Source organism: Carcharodon carcharias, chromosome 9, assembly GCF_017639515.1.
Source record: "Carcharodon carcharias isolate sCarCar2 chromosome 9, sCarCar2.pri, whole genome shotgun sequence".
Classification (NCBI taxonomy): domain Eukaryota; kingdom Metazoa; phylum Chordata; class Chondrichthyes; order Lamniformes; family Lamnidae; genus Carcharodon; species Carcharodon carcharias.
The window spans coordinates 60,707,730-60,734,106 of NC_054475.1; the positions used below are offsets into that span (position 1 = coordinate 60,707,730).

At 46.0% G+C, this 26,377-nt stretch overlaps 2 protein-coding genes across 5 annotated transcripts in view; one reads left to right on the plus strand and one right to left on the minus strand.

Annotated features, from left to right (window-relative positions):
* Positions 1-26,377, plus strand: part of LOC121281931 (serine/threonine-protein kinase 38) — an 86,573-nt gene that overhangs the window by 28,473 nt on the left and 31,723 nt on the right. Inside the window, exon 2 of one of the 4 annotated variants that reach the window (XM_041195158.1) lies at positions 541-683. The exons of the other annotated variants lie outside the window; for them this stretch is intronic. The gene's annotated coding sequence lies outside the window, so the exon portion shown is untranslated. The remainder of the gene's footprint in view (positions 1-540; positions 684-26,377) is intronic. 4 annotated transcript variants of the gene reach the window in all.
* LOC121282421 (basic proline-rich protein-like) lies at positions 24,663-26,318 on the minus strand. Its single transcript, XM_041196136.1, has one exon. The coding sequence runs from the start codon at positions 26,316-26,318 to the stop codon at positions 24,663-24,665; it is 1,656 nt and encodes a 551-aa protein (XP_041052070.1).

Below are 26,377 nucleotides of genomic sequence, written 5' to 3' on the forward strand. Positions count from 1 at the left end.
CTGACGTGGTGTAAGGCACTATAAAAATGTAGATTTGTTTGTTCTGTAACAGTATTGCGGTCCTACACAAAGGTGCTTTCTGGTTTAAAATAACCCAAAAGTGGGGAAGGAGCTGATTTTTTTGCCTTGGCTCCTGATGGCTGTTGAATCTCTACAGCAAACAGCGCCTGACATGCCCTGAGAGGGGCGGATTCAGGTGCACTGAATACAGAAGCATTTGTAGCTGTGCCTGTAGTTTTGCTGACTCCTCCATAAATTACAGCAACAGCTTACAGAAGGGAAAGTACGCTGTGTCATCATCAGACCCCAGAGCTTCTTATGTGGAACAGGAAATTTGTTGCTTTGAGTATGTGGTTTGTGATGTTTATTATCTTCCTGTGTCCTGCGGACTGCAGACTCAGTGCACTTTAGTTGCTGTTAACCAGGTGACCCCTGTGCCGAGTGCATGCTGGCTTTGTTTGGTTGTGTTAGACGGGCGTTTCCACTGGCATAGGCATGCATCCCATCTCAGGTTACAGTGTTCTAACCGTCGCCTTTCAGCAGCCTCCTGAGGGCAGACGGTGCTGAGCCTTTGACTGGTGTGTGTGAACAAAGCAACCAGGTGATCCTGCTGGTCCTGAATTATTACATCGCTGTTCTTTCCAGTGCCACATTGCACAGCATCGTGAAGCAGGAACCCACAGGTAAGAGAAATGTTAAACAGTCACAGAATCTGTTTTGGTTTTTAACAGAACTTCTCCCAGTTGAACCCCCCCGGAATCTCAGGAATCAGAGCAATGTCCCTGATACAGATGGAGTTTTGCTCTTGTGTTTTGCAATGTAACTGAAGCTCCAGCCCTCTGCTCCCCAACAGTTGGCCCCTTGTTCTGCCAGTTTGACCACCTTCCTGCATTTGCAGCAGGTTTTATTCAAGGAAGTTAATTCTACTGAAGCGTTCCATAGATCCTCGAGTTTAAATTAGCTGGTAAACTTTACCCAGTCTCCTCCAGTCTTGCTATTTTAATGTATTTTTTTGTTGCTTGTTTCCTTTTTCCCTCTTGAAGGTGCTAGCTCTTGTGAACAGTTGTGTGGATGCTGGATCCCAGTGCTCATTCTTTGTGTGTGAGCCTGGGAAAGTCACAGCTGAGCCCAGCCCTATCCATAGCATGGCATTTTCTAGTAGAAATCATGGTTCAGAGCGAAAATCTGATTTTCTCCTTAGTGCAACAGCAACCATCTGTATTTATACAGCAGCTTAAGTATAATAAAATACACCTAAAGGTGTTCAAAGGAGCTAAAAACAAAAAAACTGCAGATGCTGGAAATCCAAAACAAAAACAGAATTACCTGGAAAAACTCAGCAGGTCTGGCAGCATCGACGGAGAAGAAAAGAATTGACGTTTCGAGTCCTCATGACCCTTCAACAGAACTAGAGCTAAAGATTGACACCATGCCAAAGAAGGAGCTATTAGGGCAGGTTGGTTGAAGAGGAAAGTGTCTTGAATATGAGGATGAAAATTTTAAAATCAAGGTATTGCTGGACTCAGAATCAATGTAGGTTATGAGCACAGAAGTGGGAGTGAATAGAACTAGGTGCTAGTTAGGATATGGGTATAAGAGCTTGGAGTGAGCTCAGGTTTATGGTGGATAGAATGTGGGAGGTCAGCCAGGAAAGAATTAGAATGGGAGCATTGGCGGAAAAGAAAAGAGTTGACGTTTCGAGTCCTCATGACCCTTCAACAGAACTGGTTCTGTTGAAGGGTCATGAGGACTCGAAACGTCAACTCTTTTCTTCTCCGCCGATGCTGTCAGACCTGCTGAGTTTACCAGGTAATTCTGTTTTTGTTTTGGATTTCCAGCATCCGCAGTTTTTTGTTTTTATTATTAAGAATTAGAATGATTGAGTTTGGAGGAAACAAAAACATGACTCAGTTTTAGCAGCAGATCAACTGAAGGATAAGTGGAGACTTTGCGATGGAGATAGCTGGGGTTGGAAGCTCAGCTTTGGGGTGCAGAGATCTTTTATAGCATCCCTACCCCAACTTTGTCTGTGATCAGGTAACCCAGCATTACCAGGAATTGAACCTGGAATTTAGAGTACTCCTTTGAAAGTGACAAAAGATACATTGATTTGTTAATTCTTTCAATGCGAGGTTGGTAGAGATGCTGCCCCACTTGATCATATCCTGTTGGCTATTTGCATAAACTGCCTACCAATTGAATTGACCAACTAATCATCATGATGTACTGTTTAGTAATTAATGTATTTACTCTGTAAAATTGGACTGCTGAGGACTCACTGAAAGGAACCTGCTTTTAGAGCAACGGCGAATTCTGGGCTCAAAATGTTGCAGTTGTTGACTTGGCTCACTTTGTTTTTTGCCTTACTGCGAAGCACAGGAATGGGATGTGGTTTTGTAAAGTATGCTGACATAATACCTGATGAGCTGATATTCTGTGTTCAGTAAATCAGAACTGCTCCATTTTCTCCAATGTCTGTAGTCTTGAGATTGTAAGGAAGCTTTCAAAAGTTCTTGTACCGTTTTACTTAACATTTGTGAACTGACTTCAGAAAACATCAAACAGCTAGCATTTATATTACATAGAAATAAGGCCTGTGTTACTTAAGAGGTGCTGGCCATGCTTCAGTAGTAGTACTCCCTTCTCCGAGTCAGAAGGGCAAGGATTCAAGACGAACTCTTGAGTCTAGAGAGACCCTACTCTGGGCTGACACTCCCAGTACTCCCAGGGCAGTACTTTGGGAGCATGGCATTGTTGGAGGTATATTCTTTCAAATGACACATTAGACCAAGACTCCCATCTTCCCTGTCAAGTGGAACTAAAAGATTCCATGACACCACTTTCAAGAAGAGCTTGGGAGTTCTTCAATTTCCTGGCCAATATTCATCCCTCGTTCAACATCACTAAAAAATAGCTTGCTTGGTCATTATCTCATTGCTGTTTGTTGGACCTTGCTGTGTACACATTATATGGAGTTAGTGTGCACATATCATTGAATGGTGGAACAGGCTAGAGGGGCTAAATAGTCTACTCCCATTCCTATAAATTGCTTGCCATGTTGCAACAGTGACTGCACTTCACAGGTTCTTCATTAGCTGTAAAGGCATTTGAGACATTGAGATTGTGAAAGGTGCTATATAAATGTAATTTTTTTTCCTTTTCCAATAATAAATGGATGCTGATGCTATTAAGGAGATGTTTTGATGGGTAACGTAAAATAATGTCATGGAGGTGGGTATTAAGAAAGGCCTTAACGAAGTAGAGAGAGGTGGCAGGGTTTATGGAGGCAATTCCAGAGTGCAGGGTCTAAATAGCTGAAAGCATTGGATGTCAATGATGGAGCAGTGGGAAGAAAGACCAGTGTCTCAGAAATGGAGTTCAGGATACTGGGGTTGTTAGGCTAGAGGACGTTATGGAGATGGGGAAGAGTGAGATGAAGAATTTCAAATGAGCGATGAGAATTTTGAATTTGTGACATTGAGGGGATAGAATCAAACATAATAGTGATGGGTGAGTGAGTTTTGGTACATTACAGGATATAGGCAGCAGAATTTTCGATAAGCTGCAGTTTATGAAGAGTTAAATATAAAAATAAATTTATACGATTACCTAACCAGTTCAATAATTTGCCTTCAATTTATTGAGCTTTAAGTTTAGCTAACTGTCTTTTTGTGGAACCTCCTTGAGTCTTCTGGAAGCCAATATAAATTACATCCATCAATATTCCCTTGTCCACTAATTCCTGAAAAAAATTTTGGTTAGGTTTGTTAGGCATGTCTTACTCTTTACAAATCCATGTTGACTCTCAACAACTCAAATTTCTGTAAGTGCTCAGTCCTTATAGATTCCAGTAACTTCCCACAACGGATATTCGGTTAGTAGGTCTATAGTTTTCTGTTTGCTATCTCTCAGCTTAAAGAATGGAATTGTTTGGCCATTAATCTTCGTAATTGCTTATTGTGCCTGAGCACTAGAATGTAATCGTTGGTGAAGCATATCTGTGAATGACAAAAGTATCTAGTTGAGATCACAAGGGGATGTAGTTTTAGGAATTTTGTGTTGCACGATCTTGAAAACAGAAAATGGGCCAACTGACTCCATCCAGATCACTCACTGGAGAAGCTGATGCCTCTCAGTATCTGTGGGCGTACCCAATTCTGAGCTTCCTTCTCCCTGGCTCAGGTTAATGAGGCCCCTTGTAGTGTCAATGTTGATGAACTAACTCAGCACCAACTCTGAACTCACGCAGAGCGATTATGTCCAGTGTGGCTCATTTCACTGGTTAGGGATGTGACAAAGCACTGGCATTTAATAACCTGCCTCTCAAATTAATTTTGAGCCCTAGGATCTGCCTATTATGCCAACAGGAATGCAGAATATGTTGTGCCAAGGTAACTAGTTTCTGGGGACAAGCACTCGTGCACTCCTGTTATTGTAGCCAGTTATCTTTAGTTTGTCTGCAAATGCAGCAGATGGACAGATGCTCTTGCTTCAGCAGGGCACTCAAAGTAGTCCTTTGTGGGATTTTGAAGTGGAAAAATGTTATGATCAGACTGCCTAAAGTAAGAGCTGCTATAATGTAACAGCTGGTTCAAAACTGCAAGGTGCTCACACTCCTTTCTGCCTCCCTGTACTAGATTCAGGAGTGGCGTTCTGTTGGGCCATTTGGGGTGATGTCAGGAAGCATTTCTTTGCACAAAAAGTAGTGGAAATCACTTCCTCATAACGTCTAGGTCAATCGAAAATTTCAAAAGGTGGATAGATTTTTGTTAGGCAAGAGTACCAAGGGATATGAAACAAAGAGGGGTAAATGGAGTTGCGATACAGATCACCAATGAATCACCCAGGCTTGAGGGGCTATATGGCTGACTGGAACACTCCTGTGTTCCTATTAATGGAGCCAAACATGGCCCCCTGTTATTCAATTCCTCCTCTGTGCACACTGCACAAACAACGTAGTGAAACCAGCAGTGATTATCAAACTTGGCCTGGTGTCTAAACTCCTCACACCTTGGAGCAGAGCAGAGTGGAGTGGGCTGGCAGCATTCCCACTAAGTTAAATATTAATTTCTTGGTCAATGCTTGAGCAGCCCTGGAGAAAAATCATTAAAAAGAAGTTTGCCTCTTTCTCCATTTCCTTGAAACCCTTTTGGTTTAGTTACATGACTATGAGTATTAAAGGCTGGTTGACAGTTATGGAATGGGATAGCTACTAGAGCAGGTATTCTGCAGTATGTGCTTCCCCAAAGCCTGCCCACCATCTACAAGGCACTAGTAAGGATGGCATACTCTCCTCTTTTCTGAGTGAGTGCTATTCCAGTCACACTGTAGAAACTTGACACTATGCAGGACAAAGCATTCTGCTAGACTGACAGCCCATTAACCATTTTAACATTCACACTCTCCACTACAGAATCTCAGTGGCTGCCATGTGCATCATTTACAAGATGCACTGCAGCACCACCTGCAAGTTGCCCTCCAAATCTCACACCATCCTGACTTGAAATTATATCACAGCTCCTTCTTCATCTCTATCAGAATCCTGAAACTTCCTGCCTAATATCACTGTGAGGGAGCATCTTCATTACATGGACTGCAGGAGTTCAAGAAGAACACACCAGGATCCTAAGGGCAACTAAGGATGGGTAATAAATGCTGGCCTTGCCAGTGACAGCCCATCCCATGAATGATTTAAAAACATGGTGGCAGTACTGTTGTTACTTGGTTTATTTTACAGCTGGTGGCACAAGTGACCTAGATATGATATCAGAACCACAGCCATTGGATTTAAATAGCACCATCACTATCCCACAGGGGAAAAATACTCCTAATAACAACATTGAGTTTAAAAAAAGCCCACAGTGAATAAATACATCGATCAAACACCCACGCAGAGTAAGTGCAAAGTGAAGTTTGGAACACGCTGGTTGGAACTGTCTCCTAATTTTGTCCATCAGTTTATTGTTCCTGAGGTCACTAGTCAAATATGTTCCTCGAGTTCCTCTCCAGTCTTTATCATGGAAAAAATAGCAGCCGAGGCCCAGACAATATTTGAGGAGGACAGGAAATTGAACAGCTGGCTCAGTAGGGAAAGAGCTGTCCACAAGAAGAAATTTTTTATATAGCCCTTTTCATGACCTCAAAGAGCTTTACAACCAATGAAATTCTTTCAAAATATAGTCACTGTTATGATGTAGGAAATACAGCAGCCAATTTGTGCCCAACACAATCCCTACTAGCAGCTATCTGATAACCAAGCCTTTTTTTGTGATGCTAATTGTGGGGTAAGTATTGGGCAGCACACCAGAGAGAGCCCCTCTGCACTTCTTCAAATAGTGTCCTGGGATCTTTTGCATCCACCTGAGAGGGCAATTAGGGCCTCAGTTTAATGTCTCATCCGACAATGCAGCTCAGCTCAGTACTTGAGTGTTAGCCTAGATTATGGGCTCAGATCACTGGAGCGGAACTTGAACCCACAATCTTCTGACTAAGATGATAGTTCTACCACTGAACCACGGTTGACAGTTCTATTGGGATCCCAGGTTGCTCAACTTGCTGCTTTGGGCTGGCCTGTGTGGGGTGCGCTCAGTGAACTGGTTCACTTCGAACCCCACAGAACACTATACAAGGCCCAGTAGCTGCTTTGGACACTGAACCAACATTGCAAGGGTTAGGCCAAGCAGCACTGATATCAGGGAGCTAAGCATTCAAAGATAAGCAAATTCATTTGGTGGAACAGAGCAAAATTCAGAATGCTGATGCTTAGAGATCCACGTTTAAATTGTACTACATTGACCACTTTTTGACTCAGGGACTGACCTCAAACAGCACAACTGTATAGCCTGAGACTTTTTATTCATCTTGGGGCTGTGTGTGCATGATAAGGTCAACATTTATTTTCCTTCCTTAATTGCCATTGAATTACCATTGCAGTCTGCATGGTGAAGGTTTCATTGTGGATTTGATACAACTGAGTGGGTTGCTGGGCCATTTCAGAGGATAGTTAAGCATCAACCATGTTCCTGTGGACCTTTTATTTATTCTTTCATGGGATATGGGCATCGCTGGCAAGGCCAGCATTTTGTTGACTATCCCTAATTGCTCTTGAACTGATGAGTCAACCACATTACTGTGGGTCTGGAGTCACATGCGAGCCAGCCTGGGGAAGGGTGGCAGATTTCCTTCCCTAAAGGACATTAGTGAACCAGGTGAGTTTTTACAACAATCGATGATAGTTGTCATGGCCACCATTACTGAGATGAGGTTTATTTTCCAGGTTTATTAATTGAATTTAAATTCCATCATCTGCTCTGGTGGGACTTGAACCTGTGCGCCCAGAGCATTAGCCTGAGCCTCTGGATCGCTAGCCCAGTGACATTACCACTACATCAAGATTAGCTTTGATCTTATTGAATGGTGGAGCAGGCGCGAATGGCCTACTCCTCTTAAGTTCTATGTTCCTATACCACAGCCTCCCCCAGTCTAGAGTCACATGTAGGCCAGATCAGGTAAGAATGGCAGATTTCTTTCGCTAAAGGGCATTAATGAATCAGATAGGTTTATTATGGCAGTTCAGTTTCTTGGTCATCATTCCTGATGCTTGCTTTTTATTCCAGATTTAAATAGACTTAAACTTCCTAGCTGTTGTGATGAGATTTGAACTTGTGTCTCTGGAGTATTAGTTCAGGCCTCTGGTTTACTAGTCCAGGAACATGACCACTTAGTTACCAGTTTTTCCGTTTATTGTTCCTAGTGATAATCCACTGGAGCACAGAGAGAAATTGAGCCAACAAGTTACACAGTTCATAAAATTAAAGTGATTCACCATTTGGGCCTTGAGATTTTTCCTCTAATCAGAAATCTCTCAGACGATCTTATCTTCATTGTTAAGCACTTGGTGGGAATCCCTGGGCAGAAACTAGCTGGATCCATGCCTTTTGCTAGCAGTGAGGCAGAGTACCATGTGACACATTAGCACAGAGCCCAGAGTTGGTGCACTGGAACATTGTCCCTTTTCTTCCTGATTGCTTTGGGGCATTTCTTGTGTTAATGCAGTAAGGGTTCCCAGGAGCATCCCTGGACTGACTCCTGCGCTTATAATTGTCAGTGCCCCCCTTGTTCCCCTGTTCCTTGTTCCACGTTCATGTTTATAAATAGCTGCCTATTGCCAGAACTGAAACTGTGCGCTGGGTTTATTGTTGATATGCCAGGAAAGTAGTGTTGGTGCGTTGCCTGAGTGCAGACTTGTGTCTGCAGCTCACCAACCCTATACATTTCTGTGTGTGTGCTTTCTGTCAGTCTGGTGCAAATGGTTTTAATAAAAGCTTGGCTGTAGAGCATAATGGTGGATCATGGACTATTTTATGGGAACAGATGGAATGGGCTGAGCTGGCAGACTAGATTGGCGACCCACTGCCCTAGTATGTTCCCATTTAGGGTGTGTGTTCATACAGTTTGCAGTATGACCTGGGATGATCTAATCGTGATGTTTAAAATTAATGCACGATAGAGTAGCTAAAGAAAAACAGTTTCTTCTGGCCTGACACTCAACAGGGCACAGCATTAAAGTTAGAGCCAGGCTACGCGGGGATAAAATCAAGAAGCTTTTTTTTTTCAACAAACTGTACTGTCAGTGGATTTGAGGTTTGATTTGAACTTGCTACCACTTTATTGCTTGGACCAAATGTTCCCATCACTTCAGAATTCTCAACATTTGTGGCAACACTTGCATTGATCAGTGTTCTTTCAGCCTGGGTGAGAAGTGTTTTTAACTGCAAGGTGGATGGATTGACTTCTGGTAAATGTGGTTCGGAGAGAGATATTTTTGTATAATCTAAATTTAGAAAGTAACCAATTAAAGAAGAGAAGATCAGAGATGTGGAAATGAGGAATGAGGGCATTGATTCATGGACTGAATCTGCTGACGTCGTTATGGATGTGGAATATTATTATGTAACCTGTTCTGCAGCATTTCCAAAACTTTCTTTTAAGTAGTTTCATTTCCTTAGCCTGTCGGCTGCTATACATGGAATGTTAAAGATTTGCAGTGTGAAAAGAGCTTGAAATTCAGGGTTGCTGAGGAGCAAAGACAGCAGAACTTGATTGTTTAAATCTCCAGCTGGTAAAGTTATTGAAATACCTTTGCCAGGCTTCTTCAAGTTTCATGGTAGCTACTGGCCCTCACATACTTGATAATCTTTTAAATGAAAACAATTAAACCAAATCAACAAAATTGGGATAAATCAGGCACAGCCCCTAATTCAGGTCAGCTGTAAAACCAAGGACAAAAATTTAAAGGAACCTTACAAACTTTAAATCAAAATGTGATTAAAGGGGTCAACAAAACACCCCAGTCCCCGCGGTGCCCACCAAGCACGGAAGGCCTCGAGCGTGTCATTAGACACCGCGTGCTCCCTCTCCAGGGACATCCGGCAGCGAACGTAGCCGCGGAAGAGGGACAAACAATCAGGCGGGACTCCCCCGTCGATCGCCCGCTGCCTGGACCTGTTAATGGCCAACTTGGCCAGGCCCAGGAGCAGGTTCACGAGGAGGTTCTCCTCCTTCCCGACCCCCTTCCGCACCGGGTGCCCATAGATCAGGAGTGTGGGGCTGAAGTGCAAACAAAACATCAATAAAAGAGTTTTCGAGAAAAGATGGGAGGAGGCTGGAGTGGAGCATAGACACACTGGCATGGACTGGCTGAACCGAATAGCCTATTTCTCTGCATGTATTCTATGTAATCTTGTGTATTCATATAAAAGCCATCATTCTCAAGCTGCCATTCAAAACAGAATTATTGAATTTTACTGCACAAGATTTATTTAGCCCATCATGTGCCTTCAGCTCTCTGAAAGAGTGATCGACTTTGACCCATTCCCATTGCCCTTTCCCTACTTGCTTGATGTACCTGTGCTGGGTTTCCGTAAGAGCTATTCATTTAGACCTGCTCCCCTGCCTATTCCCCATACCCTAACTTGTTTCAATTTATTCACCCAGTACCCTTTTGGTAGCTAATACTCCCTCAACTCCCATTGCTCTTTCTGCTTTGGCATTCCATGTCCTAACAACCCTCTGCATAAAATCTCCTAACTTCTCCTTTTGTTCTTTTGTTCTATCTGACCAGTGACAATAGTTTTCCCTGATTTACTTTCACAAGCCCTCAATAATTTTAACTGTCAACCCCCTTGCCATCTTTGTTCTAATGAAAAAAGGTCCAGTTTCCCTAGGCTCTTGTAATTAAAGCCTTTCCCCCCTCTCCATGGCATTGACATTCTTAACGCAAGAAGCCCAAACCTAGGCACAGTGTTGGCGCTGAGGCAGAGCCAGCGATTGTGCAGTTTGCCATGACCTCTTTGCCTAGTACAGTATAGAATCAGGGACCCTGTATGTATTTTTGTTTCCATAATTTGGGAGACATTTAAGTGCTGCAGACCTGCACATGAACAGAACAGACATTCTCTAGGCACACCTCCCAAGAGAGTGTATCAACTACTTGAATGTGGCCGAGGATGGATGGAAGGGGTTAGATTGTGAATGAGAAGGTTTGTAAATTCTGTAGATTTCTGTTAGGTCAGACACCAGTAGGGCTGCTGGAAAGTTCAGAGTTTTCCACTTCTGTTAGGTATTGGTGTAGTTGATTCAGAGACTAGGATCCTGAATCTTAATAAAAGAAACTGTGATGGTATGAGGCATGAGTTGGCTATGATGGATTGGGAAAAGTTACTTAAAAGGGATGACAGTGGATAGGCAAACGTTCAAAGAGCACATGGGTGTACTGCAACAACTGTTTATTCCTGTCTGGTGCAAAAGTAAAATTGGAAAGGTGGCCAAACCATGGCTTACAAGGAAAATTAGAGATAGTATTAGATCCAAGGAAGAGGCATACAAATTGACCAGAAAGAACAACAGACCAGAGGATTGGAAGCACTTTAGAATTCAGCAAAGGAGGACCAAGGGTTTGATTTAGAAGGTGGAAATAGAGTACGAAAGTAAGCTTGCAGGGAACATAAAAGCTGACTGTACAAGTTTCTATAGGTATATGAAGAGAAGAAGATTGGTGAAGACAAATGTAGGCCTCTTACAGTCAGAAACAGGGGAATTTATAATGGGGAACAAAGAAGTGGCTGACCAACTAAATACATATTTTGGTTCTGTCTTCACAAAGGAGGACTCAAATAACATACTAGAAATGTTGGGGATCACAGGATTTAGTGAGAGGGAGGAACTGAAAGAAATCAGTATTAGTAGGGAAATGGTGTTGGAGAAATTGATGGGATTGAAGGCCGGTAAATCCCCAGGGCCTGATAATCTACATCCCAGAGTACTTAAGGAAGTGGCCCTAGAAATAGTGGATGCATTGGTGGTCATCTTCCAAGATTCTATAGACTTCTAGAACAGTTCCTACAGATTGGAGGGTAGCTAATGTAACCCCACTAATTAAAAAGGGAGGTAGAGAGCAAACAGGGAATTATAGACCAGTCAGCCTGAAGTTGGTAGTGGGGAAAATTCTAGAGTCCATTATAAAAGATTTAAAAGCTGAGCACTTGGAAAACAGTGGCAGAATCGGACAGAATCAGCATGGATTTATGAAAGGGAAATCATGCTTGTCAAATCTACTGGAATTTTTTGAGAATGTAACTGCTAGAGTTGATGCAGGGGAGCCAGTGGATGTGGTTTATTTGGACTTTCAGAAGGTTTTCGACAAAGTGCCCCATAAGAGATTAGCGGGTAAAATAAAAGTGCATGGGATTGCTGGTAATGTATTGAGATGTATAGAAAACTGGTTGGCAGACAGGAAGCAAAGAGTAGGAATAAACAGGTCTTTTTCCGAATGGTAGGCAGTGACTAGTGGGGTACCTCAGGGATCGGTGCTGGGACCCCAGCTATTCACAATACATATTAATGATTTAGATGAGGGAACTAAATGAAATATCTCCTAATTTGCAGTTGACACAAAGCTGGGTGGGAGGGTGAGCTGTGAGGAGGATGCAGAGATGCTTCAGTGTGATTTGGACAAGCTGAGTGAGTGGGCAAATGCATGGCAGATGGAGTATAATGTGGATAAATGTGAGGTTATCTACTTTGGTAGCAAAAACAGGAAAGCACATTATTATCTGAATGGCCATAAATTGAGGGAGGGAAATGTGCAACGAGACCTGGTTGCCCTTGTACACCAGTTGCTGAAGGTAAGCATGTAGGTGCAGCAGGCAGTAAAGAAGGCAAATGGTATGTTGGCCTTAATAGCGAGAGGATTCGAGTACAGGGATTTCTTGCTGCAGTTATACAGGGCGTTGGTGAGACCACACCTGGAATATTGTGTGCACTTTTGGTCTCCATATCTGAGGAAGGATGCTCTTGCTATAGAGGGAGTGCAGCGAAGGTTTACCAGACTGATTCCTGGGATGGTGGGACTGACATATGAGAGATTGAGTCGGTTAGGATTATATTCGTTCAGAAGAATGAGGGGGGATCTAACAGAAACCTATAAAATTCTAACAGGACTAGACAGGGTAGATACAGGAAGGATGTTCCTGATGGTGGGGGAGTCCAGAACCAGGGGTCACAGTCTGAGGATACGGGGTAGACCATTTAGGACTGAGATGAGGAGAAATTTCTTCACTCAGAGAGTGGTGAGCCTGTGGAATTCGCTACCACAGAAAGTAGTTGAGACCAAAACATGTTTGCAAGGAGTTAGATATAGCTCTTGGGGCAAAAAGGATCAAAGGATATGGGGAGAAAGCGGGAGCAGGCTATTGAGTTGGATGATCGGCCATGATCATAATGGATGACGGAGCAGGCTTGAAGAGCCGAATGCCCTACTCCTCCTATTTTCTATGTTTCTATTGCCCATGGAGCAAGGGCAAGACTTGGAGGAAAACGGACCTTAAGACCTGCAGCATCCTCACAGTCACACACTCAGTAACCGCACGAAGCTAACTCGGCACAAATACATTGACAATCACCGTTTGGACAAACACTTTCCCCTAAATTTGAGGTGTGACCGTTTTCTGTTGGTTGGAATTTGTGGTAAGTTCAATTTTCAAAATAGTCTCTCGAATTCTGCTGCTCATATTGGTTATTGAAATGGCGCCTGGTTAAAAAGCGAGTGACACTGTGGGTTACATATCACTCACTGCTTGTTCCTGAGAGTGCTGGGCCATTCCAGCACCGCCCTGTTAAATGAGGGACTTCAGCCGTAGTCGAAAAGAGTGATTGTTTACATGTGAATATAAGAACAACGAGCAGGAGTAAGCTATTCAGCCCCTCAAGCCTGCTTCGCCATTTAATAAGATCATGGTTGACCTGATAGTAACCTGAAATCTACATCCCACCTACCCCCGATAACCTAAGACCCCCTTGCTTACCAAGAATCCATCCATCTCTGCCTTAAAACTATTCAAAGGCTCTGCTTCCACTGCCTTTTCAGGAAGAGAGTTCCAAAGACTCACGACCCTCTGAGTGAAAAAAATTTGCCTCATCAGTGTTTTAAATGGGCGACTCCTTATTTTTAAACAGTGATCCCAGTTCTAGATTTCTTCCACAAGAGTAAACATTCTCTCCACATCCACCCTGCCAAGACCCCTCAGGGATCTTATATGTTTCAATGAAGTTGCCTCTTACTCTTCTAAACTTCAGCGGATACGAGCCCAGTCTGTCTAACCTTTCCTCTTAACACAACCCATCCATTCCAAGTATTATAAAAGCAAAATACTGCGTATGTTGGAAATCTGAAACAAAAACAAAAATAGCTGGGAAAACTCAGCAGGTCTGACAGCATCTGCGGAGAGGAATATAGTTAACGTTTCGAGTCCATATGACTGTTCATCAGAAATAAGGAAATATAGAAATGAGGTGAAATATAAGCTGGTTTGGGGGGGGCGGTGGGACAGGTAGAGCTGGATAGAGGGCCAGTGATAGGTGGAGGCAAAGAAGAGATTGACAAAGATGTCATAGACAAAAGGACAAAGGGGTGTTGACGGTGGTGATATTAGCTAAGAAATGTACTAATGGTGACGAGGGTAGAAAGCAGGACGAGCAAGTGACAGATAGCCCTAGTGGGGTTGGGGTGGGAGGAAGGGATTGAAATAGGCTGAAAGATGGAAATAAAACAATAGATGGAAATAAATTTTAAAATATGAAAATGGGTGGGAAAAGAAAAATATATTTAAAAATTATAATTTATTGGAAAAAGGGGGATTGGGATGGGGATAGAGGAGAAAGTTCATGATCTGAAGTTGTTGAAATCAGTGTTGAGTCTGGAAGGCTGTAAAGTGCCTAGTCGGAAGATGAGGTGTTCTTCCTCCGATTTGCGTTGAGCTTCACTGGAATGTTGCAGCAGGCCAAGGATGGACATGTGGGCATGTGAGCAGGGTGGTGTTTGAAATGGCCCTCTATCCAGCTCCACCTGTCCCATCCCCCTCAACCAGCTTATATTTCACCTCATTTCTATATTTCCTTAGTTCTGAAGAAGAGCCATAAGGACTCAACATTAACTGTATTCCTCTCCGCCGATGCAGTCAGACCTGCTGAGTTTTCCCAGCTATTTCTGTTTTCATTCCAGATATTAGACTGGTAAACCTTCTCTGAACTGCTTCCAACGCATTTACATCCTTTCTCAAATAAGGTGACCAATACTGTACACAGTACTCCAGATGGAGTCTCACCAATGCCCTGTATAACTGAAGCATAATCTCTTACTTTTGTATTCAATTCCCCTCACAATAAATGATAACATTCTATTAGCTTCCCTAATTACTTGCTGTACTTGTGTATTAGCCTTTTGTGATTCATGCGCTAGGACACTCAGATCTCCCTGCACCTCAGAGCTCTGCATTCTCTCACCATTTAGATAATATGGTTCGCTTTTATTGTTCCTGGCAAAATGGACAATTTCACTTTTCCCCACATTACACTCCATTTGCCAGATGTTTACCCACTCACTTAACCTATCTAAATCTTTCTGTAGCCTCCTTATATTCTCTTCACAACTTACTTTCCTACCCATCTTTGTTTCATCAGCAAATTTGGCAACCATCCCTTCAATTCCTTCATTCAAGTCATTTATATAAATTGTAAACAGTTGAGGTCCCAGCATTGATCCCTGTGGCACACCACTCGTTACATCTTGCCAACTTGAAAAAACTCATTTATGCCTTCTCTCTGCTTCCTGTTAGCCAGCCAATCTTTTATGCATGCCAATAAGCTACCCCCTATACTATGAGCTTTTATTTTCTGCTAAAACCTTTGATGTGGCACTTCAGATGCTTTCTGGAAATCTAAGTTCAGTACATCCACTGGTTCCCCTTTAACCACAGCACGTGTTACTTCCTCGAAGAACTCCAATAAGTTGATTAAACACAATTTCCCTTTAACAAAACCATGTTGATTTTACCTGATGACCTTGAGCTTATCCAAGTGCCCTGCTTTAACTTCTTTAATAATAGCTTCTAAATTTTCCGTACATCCAGTACACCTGTGCAGGTCTCATGTTGTTCCTCCACCATGTACTGTAAGCTGCTTTCAAAATAGTTGAGATAACTGGCATTGTTCTCTCGATATTCAACCTGTTTTATCTTGTTCCATTGATAATGTCATGTGATTAGCTATCTGCACTCCTCCCTTTGAAGGTAGTGAATCTCGCTGTTCCACATGCAACTCTCTGAATATTCATGTTCCCACCCACACAGTGTCAGCCTGTTTATCTGACTCTAGGAGCTTACTGAGAAAGGAAGTGGAATAATTAGTTAGCTATGCAAGTTTGATTCCAGTGGGGAGGAGACCCAAACACCATCCTCACCCTACGTTCACCTAAGCACTTAAGAATGGCAGCCCTGGCTGAATTTTCTAGTTCTCCACTGTCTGCCTGCTCATCACTAGCCTGGGGTTTTGAGTTCAATTGTAGAAACCTTTCTGGCCTATTGGCTGTCCATATCTCTGGCTACTTACACAGTGGTCGGTTATCAGTTAATGATGGGCATTGGGAGGCTGACACTCTTCAAGCAGGGTTGGATGTTAACATGAGTGAGTGACGGCATTCCTCCAGGTCTGAGAGTTCCACTATGTTTCACCGTGCAGCACACTGGGAGAAGCACACTGGCACAGACCCCGCCACCCCTTCACACTGGTAGTGAACCCACATCACCCCGTCACTGGAAGTGTACCTGCCACTCCCACCTCCACCCCTCACTGGGAGTGTACCTGCCACCCCCCCTCCCTCATTGGGAGTACACTTCCACTCCTCCTCCCTCACTGGGAGTGTACCTGCCATTACCCCTTCCTCACTAGGAGTACAACTCCAGTCCCCCTCCCTCACTGGAAATGTTACTCCACTCCCCTTTCCTCACTGGGAGCATACCTACCACTCCCCTTCCCTCACTGGGCGTGTACCTGCCACTCCCCCTCCCTCACTGGGAGTGTACCTGCCACTCCCCCTCCCTCACTGGAAGTGTGCCTGCCACTCCCCCTCCCTCACTGGGGGTGTACCTGCCACTCCCCCTCCCTCGCTGGGTGTGTACCTGCCACTCTTCCTCCCTCACTGGGCGTGTACCTGCCACTCTTCCTCCCTCACTGGGCGTGTACCTGCCACTCTTCCTCCCTCACTGGGCGTGTACCTGCCACTCTTCCTCCCTCACTGGGCGTGTACCTGCCACTCTTCCTCCCTCACTGGGCGTGTACCTGCCACTCTTCCTCCCTCACTGGGCGTGTACCTGCCACTCTTCCTCCCTCACTGGGCGTGTACCTGCCACTCTTCCTCCCTCACTGGGCGTGTACCTGCCACTCTTCCTCCCTCACTGGGCGTGTACCTGCCACTCTTCCTCCCTCACTGGGCGTGTACCTGCCACTCTTCCTCCCTCACTGGGCGTGTACCTGCCACTCTTCCTCCCTCACTGGGCGTGTACCTGCCACTCTTCCTCCCTCACTGGGCGTGTACCTGCCACTCTTCCTCCCTCACTGGGCGTGTACCTGCCACTCTTCCTCCCTCACTGGGCGTGTACCTGCCACTCTTCCTCCCTCACTGGGCGTGTACCTGCCACTCTTCCTCCCTCACTGGGCGTGTACCTGCCACTCTTCCTCCCTCACTGGGCGTGTACCTGCCACTCTTCCTCCCTCACTGGGCGTGTACCTGCCACTCTTCCTCCCTCACTGGGCGTGTACCTGCCACTCTTCCTCCCTCACTGGGCGTGTACCTGCCACTCTTCCTCCCTCACTGGGCGTGTACCTGCCACTCTTCCTCCCTCACTGGGCGTGTACCTGCCACTCTTCCTCCCTCACTGGGCGTGTACCTGCCACTCTTCCTCCCTCACTGGGCGTGTACCTGCCACTCTTCCTCCCTCACTGGGCGTGTACCTGCCACTCTTCCTCCCTCACTGGGCGTGTACCGCTACATTGTTCATCTTCTGCCATTCACAGCAGCTGTAAATGAACCAAGCAATGACGGTGCTTCCGCCCTTGATAACAGGGCAGAAGGCTCTTCTGGTAAACAAAACAGTTGCTGAGGTGATCAGGAAGCGGTTTGTTAATTTCATGTTGAATCAGTCTCATTGTTGTAATCAGTGATGTGTTGTCAGTGGAGAATATAACCCTGGCCTGTTTGCCTGTGTGAAAGATCTGTGGCGCAGCTTAAAAGAGAGTGAATTTATCTCCAAATGGGATCTTCACTAGAATGCTCATCCATGCTTTTGTTACCTCCAGACTTGGCTATTCCAGTGCTCTCCTGGCTGGCTCCTATCTCCCAACCTTAATAAACTAGAACTCAACCAAAACTCCACTGCCTGTACCTGACTTGCACCAAGTACCTTTCATCCATTACCCCTGTGTGTACATTGGCTTCTGGTTCATCAATGCCTTGATCTTAAAATTACTTTCCTTGTGTTCAAATCCCTCCATGGCTTTGCCTCTTTTTATCTCTGTAACCTCCTCCAGTGCTGCAATCCTTCAAGAACATTGTGCTCCCCCAGTTCTGGTTTCTTGTCCATTCCCCACTTTGTCCACCTCACCATTAGTGGTTGAGTCTTCAGCTGTCTATGCCCTATGCTCTGGAATTCCCTTGACAACCCCTTTGCCTCTCCAGCTCCCTCTCGTCCTGTGACGTACTGCTTAAAACCAACCTCTTTGGTCATGTACTCCAAAGGCCCAGGTTCTGCTGTAGCAGGGCATCTCATAGTTTCTAGACTTCCCTTGCACATTTAGGTTTTAATTTTTTTGGGTGGCAGGTTGTTGAAAGTGCAACCCGATAACATTGCAGTGAAGGAAACTGAGTGTACAGGACTAACAAATGGGTGCCTCCTTAACCACTCAGATTGATGGCTTGTGTAATGAACTACAAGAACTGAAACAGGGTGAACTGAAGGAAGTAAATGCAATGTCAAATTAGGTTAAGGAAGAAATAGAGGAAACAAGATTGTATTCGGTGTGAGGAAAAGACAAAGGAAAGATAAAAGAAAATGTAAAAATGTGAAACCTTTTTTAAAAACTGCAAAAGCAGTTACTACCTGAAGGATAAGACTTCACACTTCTAATAAGCCCTTTTCAAAGACTGATGATAATTATCACCTACTGCATCTTTAAAAGGGCACTTACCCTTGAGCTGACAAGACTCAACTTTCTGTAGTGAGTTTAGTTTGTACCTATCACACAAATACAGCAATTTCATACAATTCAATACATTTCAGGAGCAAACAGCAGGAAGCTGCTTCCATAAGTTAATTGTGAAGCAGTCCGATTTGGACAGCAACTTGTGGATATTTATGTTTAACCATGCATCTGCCCCTTGCCTGAAGTTGCTGTGTCATTTATACATACATTATAACAAGTACCCTTACCACTGTTTTCTCATAGGTTTTAGACTTCCTTTGCACATTTAGGTTTTAAATTTTTTGTGTAGCTGGTTGTTGAAAGTGCAGCCTGTTTTCAGGGCAAAACCTGGCCCACCTTCTCCAACTTTGGCTCGATGCAAATCTTTGTGATTACGCTCCTGTGAAGTGTTTTGCAGCATCTTACCCTGTTGAACTTCTTGGGGTCATTGCAGCATGTGTGAAAGGAGAGCCTGTACCATCAGTTCTGGTTAGGTTTTAATCCAGGGCCTGTGGATACAATGATAGAACTATGTGTTGACTTCTGGATTGGTGGCTGAGCCAAGTAAACCAGGGGGAGAATCCAGATACCACTTCTCAAGCTATACTGTTAGCTGTTCTCGGGTAGGCTGGCAGCATGTGTTCTACAGTTGGCCTTACTACTGCTTAGCTAAGGAAGAGAAGAATGAGCTGGAGTCCCTGCTGTTGATTGCAATCCAGTGTTGGAGTGTGGGGCTGTGTGTAGGAGAGAGGGGCACTCCAGTGATAAACTGCTGTATAATTAGGAAATGTTTTAGAACCTTGACAAACGTGGTACTTCTGAAATGGAGTGATGGCCAGTAGGCAAACACAGTGAAGTGGGTGATGTGATGGAGGATTGCCAGTGTGTGTGCACAACCACCCCACAAACAGCAACCACAACGGTCTTCAGCTCTGGGCTTGGGTGAAAGCACAACGTTGGCCAAGCCACTGGGAGATTTTGTTTCAAACAGCAGTACAGAATCCTAAACATCCTCATGAACCACTGGACCACGCGTTTTGGGACCTCGATTTAACATATGAGCCATCGGACCACGTGTTTGGGACCTTGATTAACATCTCATCTAAAGGAGGACTTGGTTGACTCTACCTCCACCAGCCCTTGCACCCCAGTCAGTCATCTCACTGACATTCCTTGGTGTTACGTTTGGGCAATGGGCTGATGCACTGGAGTAGGCCAGAGGTGCTGTGTAATTTCTGTGCTGTGTATCCCATGCAATACTTATGTAAATTTTATTCTTGATCTAATTTGGGGAAATAGTTTTGTTATCCCACCCAATCAATGATTAATATTGAATTTATTATTTTGTTTATCCTATTAAGACACTCCGGGCATCAAACGTGACTTTATATATAAACACAAAGGATTGTCATACTGGGCAAATGTAGACCTAGCATCAAACAGTTTCTATAGTCCAGTTACAAATGGGAGTTAACGGACTGTGAAATAGTTAGAATTGCTATAACAAAAGAAAATCAGCTGACTCAAAAGCACGCTTTTTTTATTTTACTATAACAAGACCTTGAGGAAAGTTTGAATTATATCTCTGGCTTTGAGGCCTTATGAGGCCTTGTAGATACCTTGATGCCTGTGGACAGTGGAGAAGCACGTGCTCTCTTCAGATCAGGATAGCTGAGGCTTCAAAAATGACCAGAATGAGGGTACTTCCATAAGACCGTAAGACATAGGAGCAGAAATTAGGCCATTCGGCCCATCGAGTCTGCTCTGCCATTCAATCATGGCTGATAAGTTTCTCAACCCCATTCTCCTGCCTTCTCCCCGTAACCTTTGACCCCCTTACCAATCAAGAACCTACCTATCTCGGTCTTAAATACACTCAATGACCTGGCCTCCACAGCCTTCTGTGGCAATGAATTCCATAGATTCACCACTCTCTGGCTAAAGAAGTTTCTCCTCATCTCTGTTCTAAAAGGTCTTCCCTTTACCCTGAGGCTGTGCCCTTGGGTCTTAGTCTCTCCTACTAATGGAAACATCTTCCCCACGTCTGCTCGATCCAGGCCTTTCAGTATTCTGTAAGTTTCAATCAGTTCCCCCCTCATCCTTCTAAACTCCATCGATATAGACCCAAATGTTCCTCGTGTTAAGCCTTTCATTCCTGGAATCGTTCTCGTGTACCCCCTCTGGACCCTCTCCAGGGCCAGCACATCCTTCCTGAGATTCGGGGCCCAAAATTGCTCACAATATTCTAAATGTGGTCTGACCAGAGCCTTATAAAGCCTCAGCAGCACATGCCTGCTTTTATATTCTAGTCCTCTTGAAATAAATGCCAACATTGCATTTGCCTTCCTAACTACCGACTCAACCTGCAAGTTAACCTTAAGAGAATCCTGGACTAGGACTCCCAAGTCCCTTTGCACTCCAGATTTCTGAATTCTCTCCCCATTTAGAAAACAGTCTATGCCTCTATTCTTCCTACCAAAGTGCATAACCTCACACTCCCCCACGTTGTGTTCCATCTGCCACTCCTTTGCCCATTCTCCTAACCTGTCGAAATCCTTCTGCAGCTTCCCCGCCTCCTCAATACTATCTGTCCTTCCACCTATCTTTGTATCATCTGCAAACTTAGCCAGGATGCTCTCAGTTCCTTCATCTAGATCATTAATGAATAAAGTGAGAAGTTGTAGTCCCAACACTGACCCCTGTGGAACTCCACTAGTCACTGGCCGCCATCCTGAGAAGGACCCCCTTAGCCCCACTCTCTGCCTCCTGCCAGACAGCCAATCTTCTATCCATGCTAGTACCTTGCCTCTAACACCATGGGCTCTTATCTTACTGAGCAGCCTCCTATGCGGCACCTTGTCAAAGGCCTTCTGGAAGTCCAAGTAGATAATATCCATTGGCTCTCCTTTGTCTAATCTACTCGTTACCTCCACAAAGAATTCTAACAGATTTGTCAGGCATGACCTCCCCTTGATGAAACCATGCTGACTTTGCCCTATTTTACCATGCACTTCCGAGTATTCTGAAATCTCATCCTTAATAATGGACTGTAAAGTCTTACCAACAACCGAGATCAGGCTAATCGGCCTGTAATTTCCCGTCTTTGCCTCACTCCCTTCTTAAACAGGGAGGTTACATTAGCGATTTTCCAGTCCTCTGGGACCCTCCCTGACTCGAGTGATTCTTGAAAGATCACTACTAATGCCTCCACTATCTCTTCAGCTATCTCCTTCAGAACTCTGGGGTGTAATCCATCTGGTCCAGGTGATTTATCCACCTTCAGACCTTTCAGTTTTCCTAGCAACTTCTCCTTGGTAATGGCCACCATACTCACCTCTGCCCCCCGACTCTCTTGAACTTTGGGGATGGTACTCGTGTCTTCCACTGTGAAGACTGACGCAAAGTAAATATTCAGTTCCTCCGCCATTTCTTTGTTCCCCACTATTACTTCTCCAGCGTCATTTTCCAGTGGCCCAGTGTCCACTTTTGCCTCTTTCACCCTTTATATATCTAAAAAAAACTCTTGCAATCTTCTTTTCTATTACTGGCTAGTTTACCCTCATATTTAATCTTCTCCCTCCTTATTTCTTTTTTAGTTGTCCTCTGTTGGTCTTTGTAGGCTTCCCAATCCCCTGGTTTCCCACTGCTCTTCGCCGCATTGTATGCTTTCTCCTTAGCTTTTATGCTGTCCATGACTTCCCTTGTCAGCCATGGTTGCCTCGTCCTCCCTTTAGTATGCTTCTTCTTCCTAGGGATGAATTTTTACTGTGTCTCCCAAATTACTCCCAGAAACTCCTGCCATTGTTGTTCCACTGCCTTTCCTGCTAGGCTCATCTCCTAGTCAATTCTGGCCAGCTCCTCCCTCATGCCTCTATAGTTGCCTTTATTCAACTGTAGTACCGTTACATCTGATTCCAGTTTTTTCCTCTCAAATTGCAGGGTAAATTCTATCATATCATGGTCACTTCCTCCTAAGGGCTCCTTTACTTAAGCTCCCTTATCAAATCTGCCTCATTACACATCACTAAATCTAGAATTGCCTGTTCCCTGGTGGGCTCCACCACAAGCTGCTCCAAAAAGCCATCTCGTAGTCCTTCCACAAATTCCTTTTCTTGAGATCCACTGCCAACCTGATTTTCCCAGCCTACCTGCATATTGAAATCCCCCATGATCACTGTAATCTTGCCTTTCTTACATGCCTTTTCTATCTCCTGGTGTATCTTGTGCCCCACATCCTGACTACTGTTCGGAGGCCTGTACATAACTCCCATTATGGTTTTATTACCTTTGCAATTCCTCAACTCTACCAGATTCGACATCAGCTGACCCTACGTCGTTTCTTGCTATCGATTTAATTTCATTTCTTACTAAAAAAGCAACCCCACCCCCTCTGCCAACCTGCTTATCTTTTCGATAGGATGTATATTTAGGATGTATATCCTTGGATATTTAGCTCCCAGTCCTGGTCCCCACGCAGCCACGTCTCTGTGATGCCCACCATATCATACCTGCCAATTTCAATCTGCGCCACAAGCTCATTTACCTTATTTCGTATACTGTGTGCATTCAGATACAACACCTTCAGTCCTGTATTTTCCGTCCCCTTTCTCATTGTCGCCCTTTATCTCTTTATCCTCCATATGTTCATTTTTATAATTCCTTTGTTTGGGACCACACCTTTGGGGCAGTTGTTTACTACTCCTTGCCCCTCATGCAGACAGCTGAGGAATTGATTGACACTCCTTTTATCTTTTGTCTTTATAGCTCAGTTATACAGGTTTCCATGGTGACCAGGCATTCTTTTGCATCATCCACTAGGTGGGACTTGGCCTGTCTGCAGGCAATTTATTTTTCCCTTGTGATGAGGAATTCCCACCTTTTGGTGGAATTCTGACTTTTCAAGTATAGAATTCTGCCCTTGGAAATAATTTTCTGACCCCTCTCTCTCTCTCTCTCTGTACTTGTTGGTCCACTTGACTTCGATCTCAAGTGCTCTAATATTCTACCAAAAAGGGCCTGGAAGCATTTACATTTCACTACAGGTCATAGAAAGTGCTGCAATTATGATTCCTTGATGCAAAAAAATTCAAATCTTTTTCTCTTTGGCCACTCTTATCCCTGCTTTACTTCAAATTTTTAATCCGTATGTGTTTTCACTGTAGGAATTAGCATCATGAGTGGAATTGTACTTCTATGTATGTGTCAGCACCTTCAGGAACAGCTTCCCTCTGAGAACAAATTCTCTTCTCATTTTTCAGTTGTCTAGGCCCCAAACTCTAATCTCTTTCCTTAACTTCTCAGCCTCTCTCTTACAATGTTCTTTCAAACCTACTTCTTTGGCCAGACTCTTGGTCAGTTGTCCCTAATTTTGTCTGATTACACTCCTGTGAAGCACTTTGTGATGTTTTACTAAGAGCAAGCTGTTGTATCCTTCCCCAGTAAATGGTGTGTCTCATGGGTAGGGATTGGCATTGTGGTTTATCATACACTTTCCTGTTTGAGCAGCATTTTCAGCCGTGTGAATGTAAGGTAAACATAGCCCACTGTTCCCCTTTTCAGGCAGGGTGCAGTTTATTGCTGGGATTCTGGTGGGCTGATGCAATCCCACTGCCCTTGTTTGTGAAGTGCTTGGCCAGTCAGTTTAATTGTTGACAAGGATGTAAATGAGAAATTGAAGCAATTGCTTCCTGGTCCTATTAATCATTGTCCGTATTTATGGGAAGGATGCAGCAAAGGGTCATGAGTGATACTAAGAATAAAATTTCATAGTAATTCAAAAAAGATCAGAGAATTGGAACAGTTGGAGCGGGGAATCCAAGATATTCAAAGTTAAGAGAAATTTTATGTATAAATATTTCCTGCTAACTGGTGAACCATTAAATGAGGAAATTATCATTCAAAGTATGAAGAGGGAGGCTAAAGGAATATCTTAACTCATGACTGTCAAGCCTGCACCATTGGCTAACAGGCAATTGGCTACATATTTGATTAGGAGGAACATAGAAGGATCTGGGAAAAGAGCAGGGAAAATTATTCGAGTATCCGGCACAGGTTGAAAGGATTCAATGGCCTCCCTCTGAAATGGCGTACTAGGTAACTGGTTCGAGAGCACTTAACCTGCAACCTTTGAGTATGCGCCCTTTACTTCCCCCCGCTTCGGCATTGTGAAATGTAAACCTGAGGAAGTGGAATGTGACATTCACCAGCTTGGCACTGTGCCCGAGGGAGGCTCCCCAGGGGCTGGGTGCTGTGCCCGAGGGAGGCTCCTCATGGGCTGGGTGCTGCGCCTGAGGGAGGCTCCCCGTGGGCTGGGCGCTGTGCCCGAGGGAAGCTCCCCGTGGGCTGGGCGCTGTGCCCGAGGGAAGCTCCCCAGGGGCTGGGCGCTGTGCCCGAGGGAGGCTCCCCAGGGGTTGGGTGCTGTGCCCGAGGGAAGCTCCCCACGGGCTGGGCGCTGTGCCCGAGGGAGGCTCCCCGTGGGCTGGGCGCTGTGCCTGAGGGAGGCTCCCCGTGGGCTGGGCACTGTGCCCGAGGGAGGCTCCCCGTGGGCTGGGCACTGTGCCCGAGGGAGGCTCCCCGTGGGCTGGGCGCTGTGCCCGAGGGAGGCTCCCCGTGGGCTGGGCGCTGTGCCCGAGGGAGGCTCCCCGCGGGCTGGATGCTGTGCCCGAGGGAGGCTCCCCGCGGGCTGGGCGCTGTGCCCGAGGGAGGCTCCCCAGGGGCTGGGCGCTGTGCCCGAGGGAGGCTCCCCAGGGGCTGGGCGCTGTGCCCGAGGGAGGCTCCCCAGGGGCTGGGCGCTGTGCCCGAGGGAAGCTCCCCGTGGGCTGGGCGCTGTGCCCGAGGGAGGCTCCCCAGGGGCTGGGCGCTGTGCCCGAGGGAGGCTCCCCGTGGGCTGGGTGCTGTGCCCGAGGGAGGCTCCCCAGGGGCTGGGCGCTGTGCCCGAGGGAGGCTCCCCAGGGGCTGGGCGCTGTGCCCGAGGGAGGCTCCTCAGGGGCTGGGCGCTGTGCCCGAGGGAAGCTCCCCAGGGGCTGGGCGCTGTGCCCGAGGGAAGCTCCCCACGGGCTGGGCGCTGTGCCCGAGGGAGGCTCCCCGTGGGCTGGGCGCTGTGCCCGAGGGAGGCTCCCCGTGGGCTGGGTGCTGTGCCCGAGGGAGGCTCCCCAGGGGCTGGGCGCTGTGCCCGAGGGAGGCTCCCCAGGGGCTGGGCGCTGTGCCCGAGGGAAGCTCCCCAGGGGCTGGGCGCTGTGCCCGAGGGAAGCTCCCCGTGGGCTGGGCGCTGTGCCCGAGGGAGGCTCCCCGTGGGCTGGGCGCTGTGCCCGAGGGAAGCTCCCCAGGGGTTGGGCGCTGTGCCCGAGGGAAGCTCCCCACGGGCTGGGTGCTGTGCCCGAGGGAAGCTCCCCGTGGGCTGGGCACTGTGCCCGAGGGAGGCTCCCCAGGGGCTGGGCGCTGTGCCTGAGGGAGGCTCCCCAGGGGCTGGGCGCTGTGCCTGAGGGAGGCTCCCCAGGGGCTGGGCGCTGTGCCTGAGGGAGGCTCCCCAGGGGCTGGGCGCTGTGCCTGAGGGAGGCTCCCCAGGGGCTGGGCGCTGTGCCTGAGGGAGGCTCCCCAGGGGCTGGGCGCTGTGCCTGAGGGAGGCTCCCCAGGGGCTGGGCGCTGTGCCTGAGGGAGGCTCCCCAGGGGCTGGGCGCTGTGCCTGAGGGAGGCTCCCCGTGGGCTGGGCACTGTGCCTGAGGGAGGCTCGGCACAGGCTCAGTCATGGATCAGTGAAACTCCAGGGAACTTGTGCAAGAGTCCTCTTGTTAACTGGGGACTGTTG

What these genes read in the sequence shown, in the direction of transcription:
- LOC121282421 (XM_041196136.1), bottom strand. Translation starts at nt 26,318, where the DNA reads ATGACTGAGCCTGTGCCGAGCCTCCCTCAGGCACAGTGCCCAGCCCAC.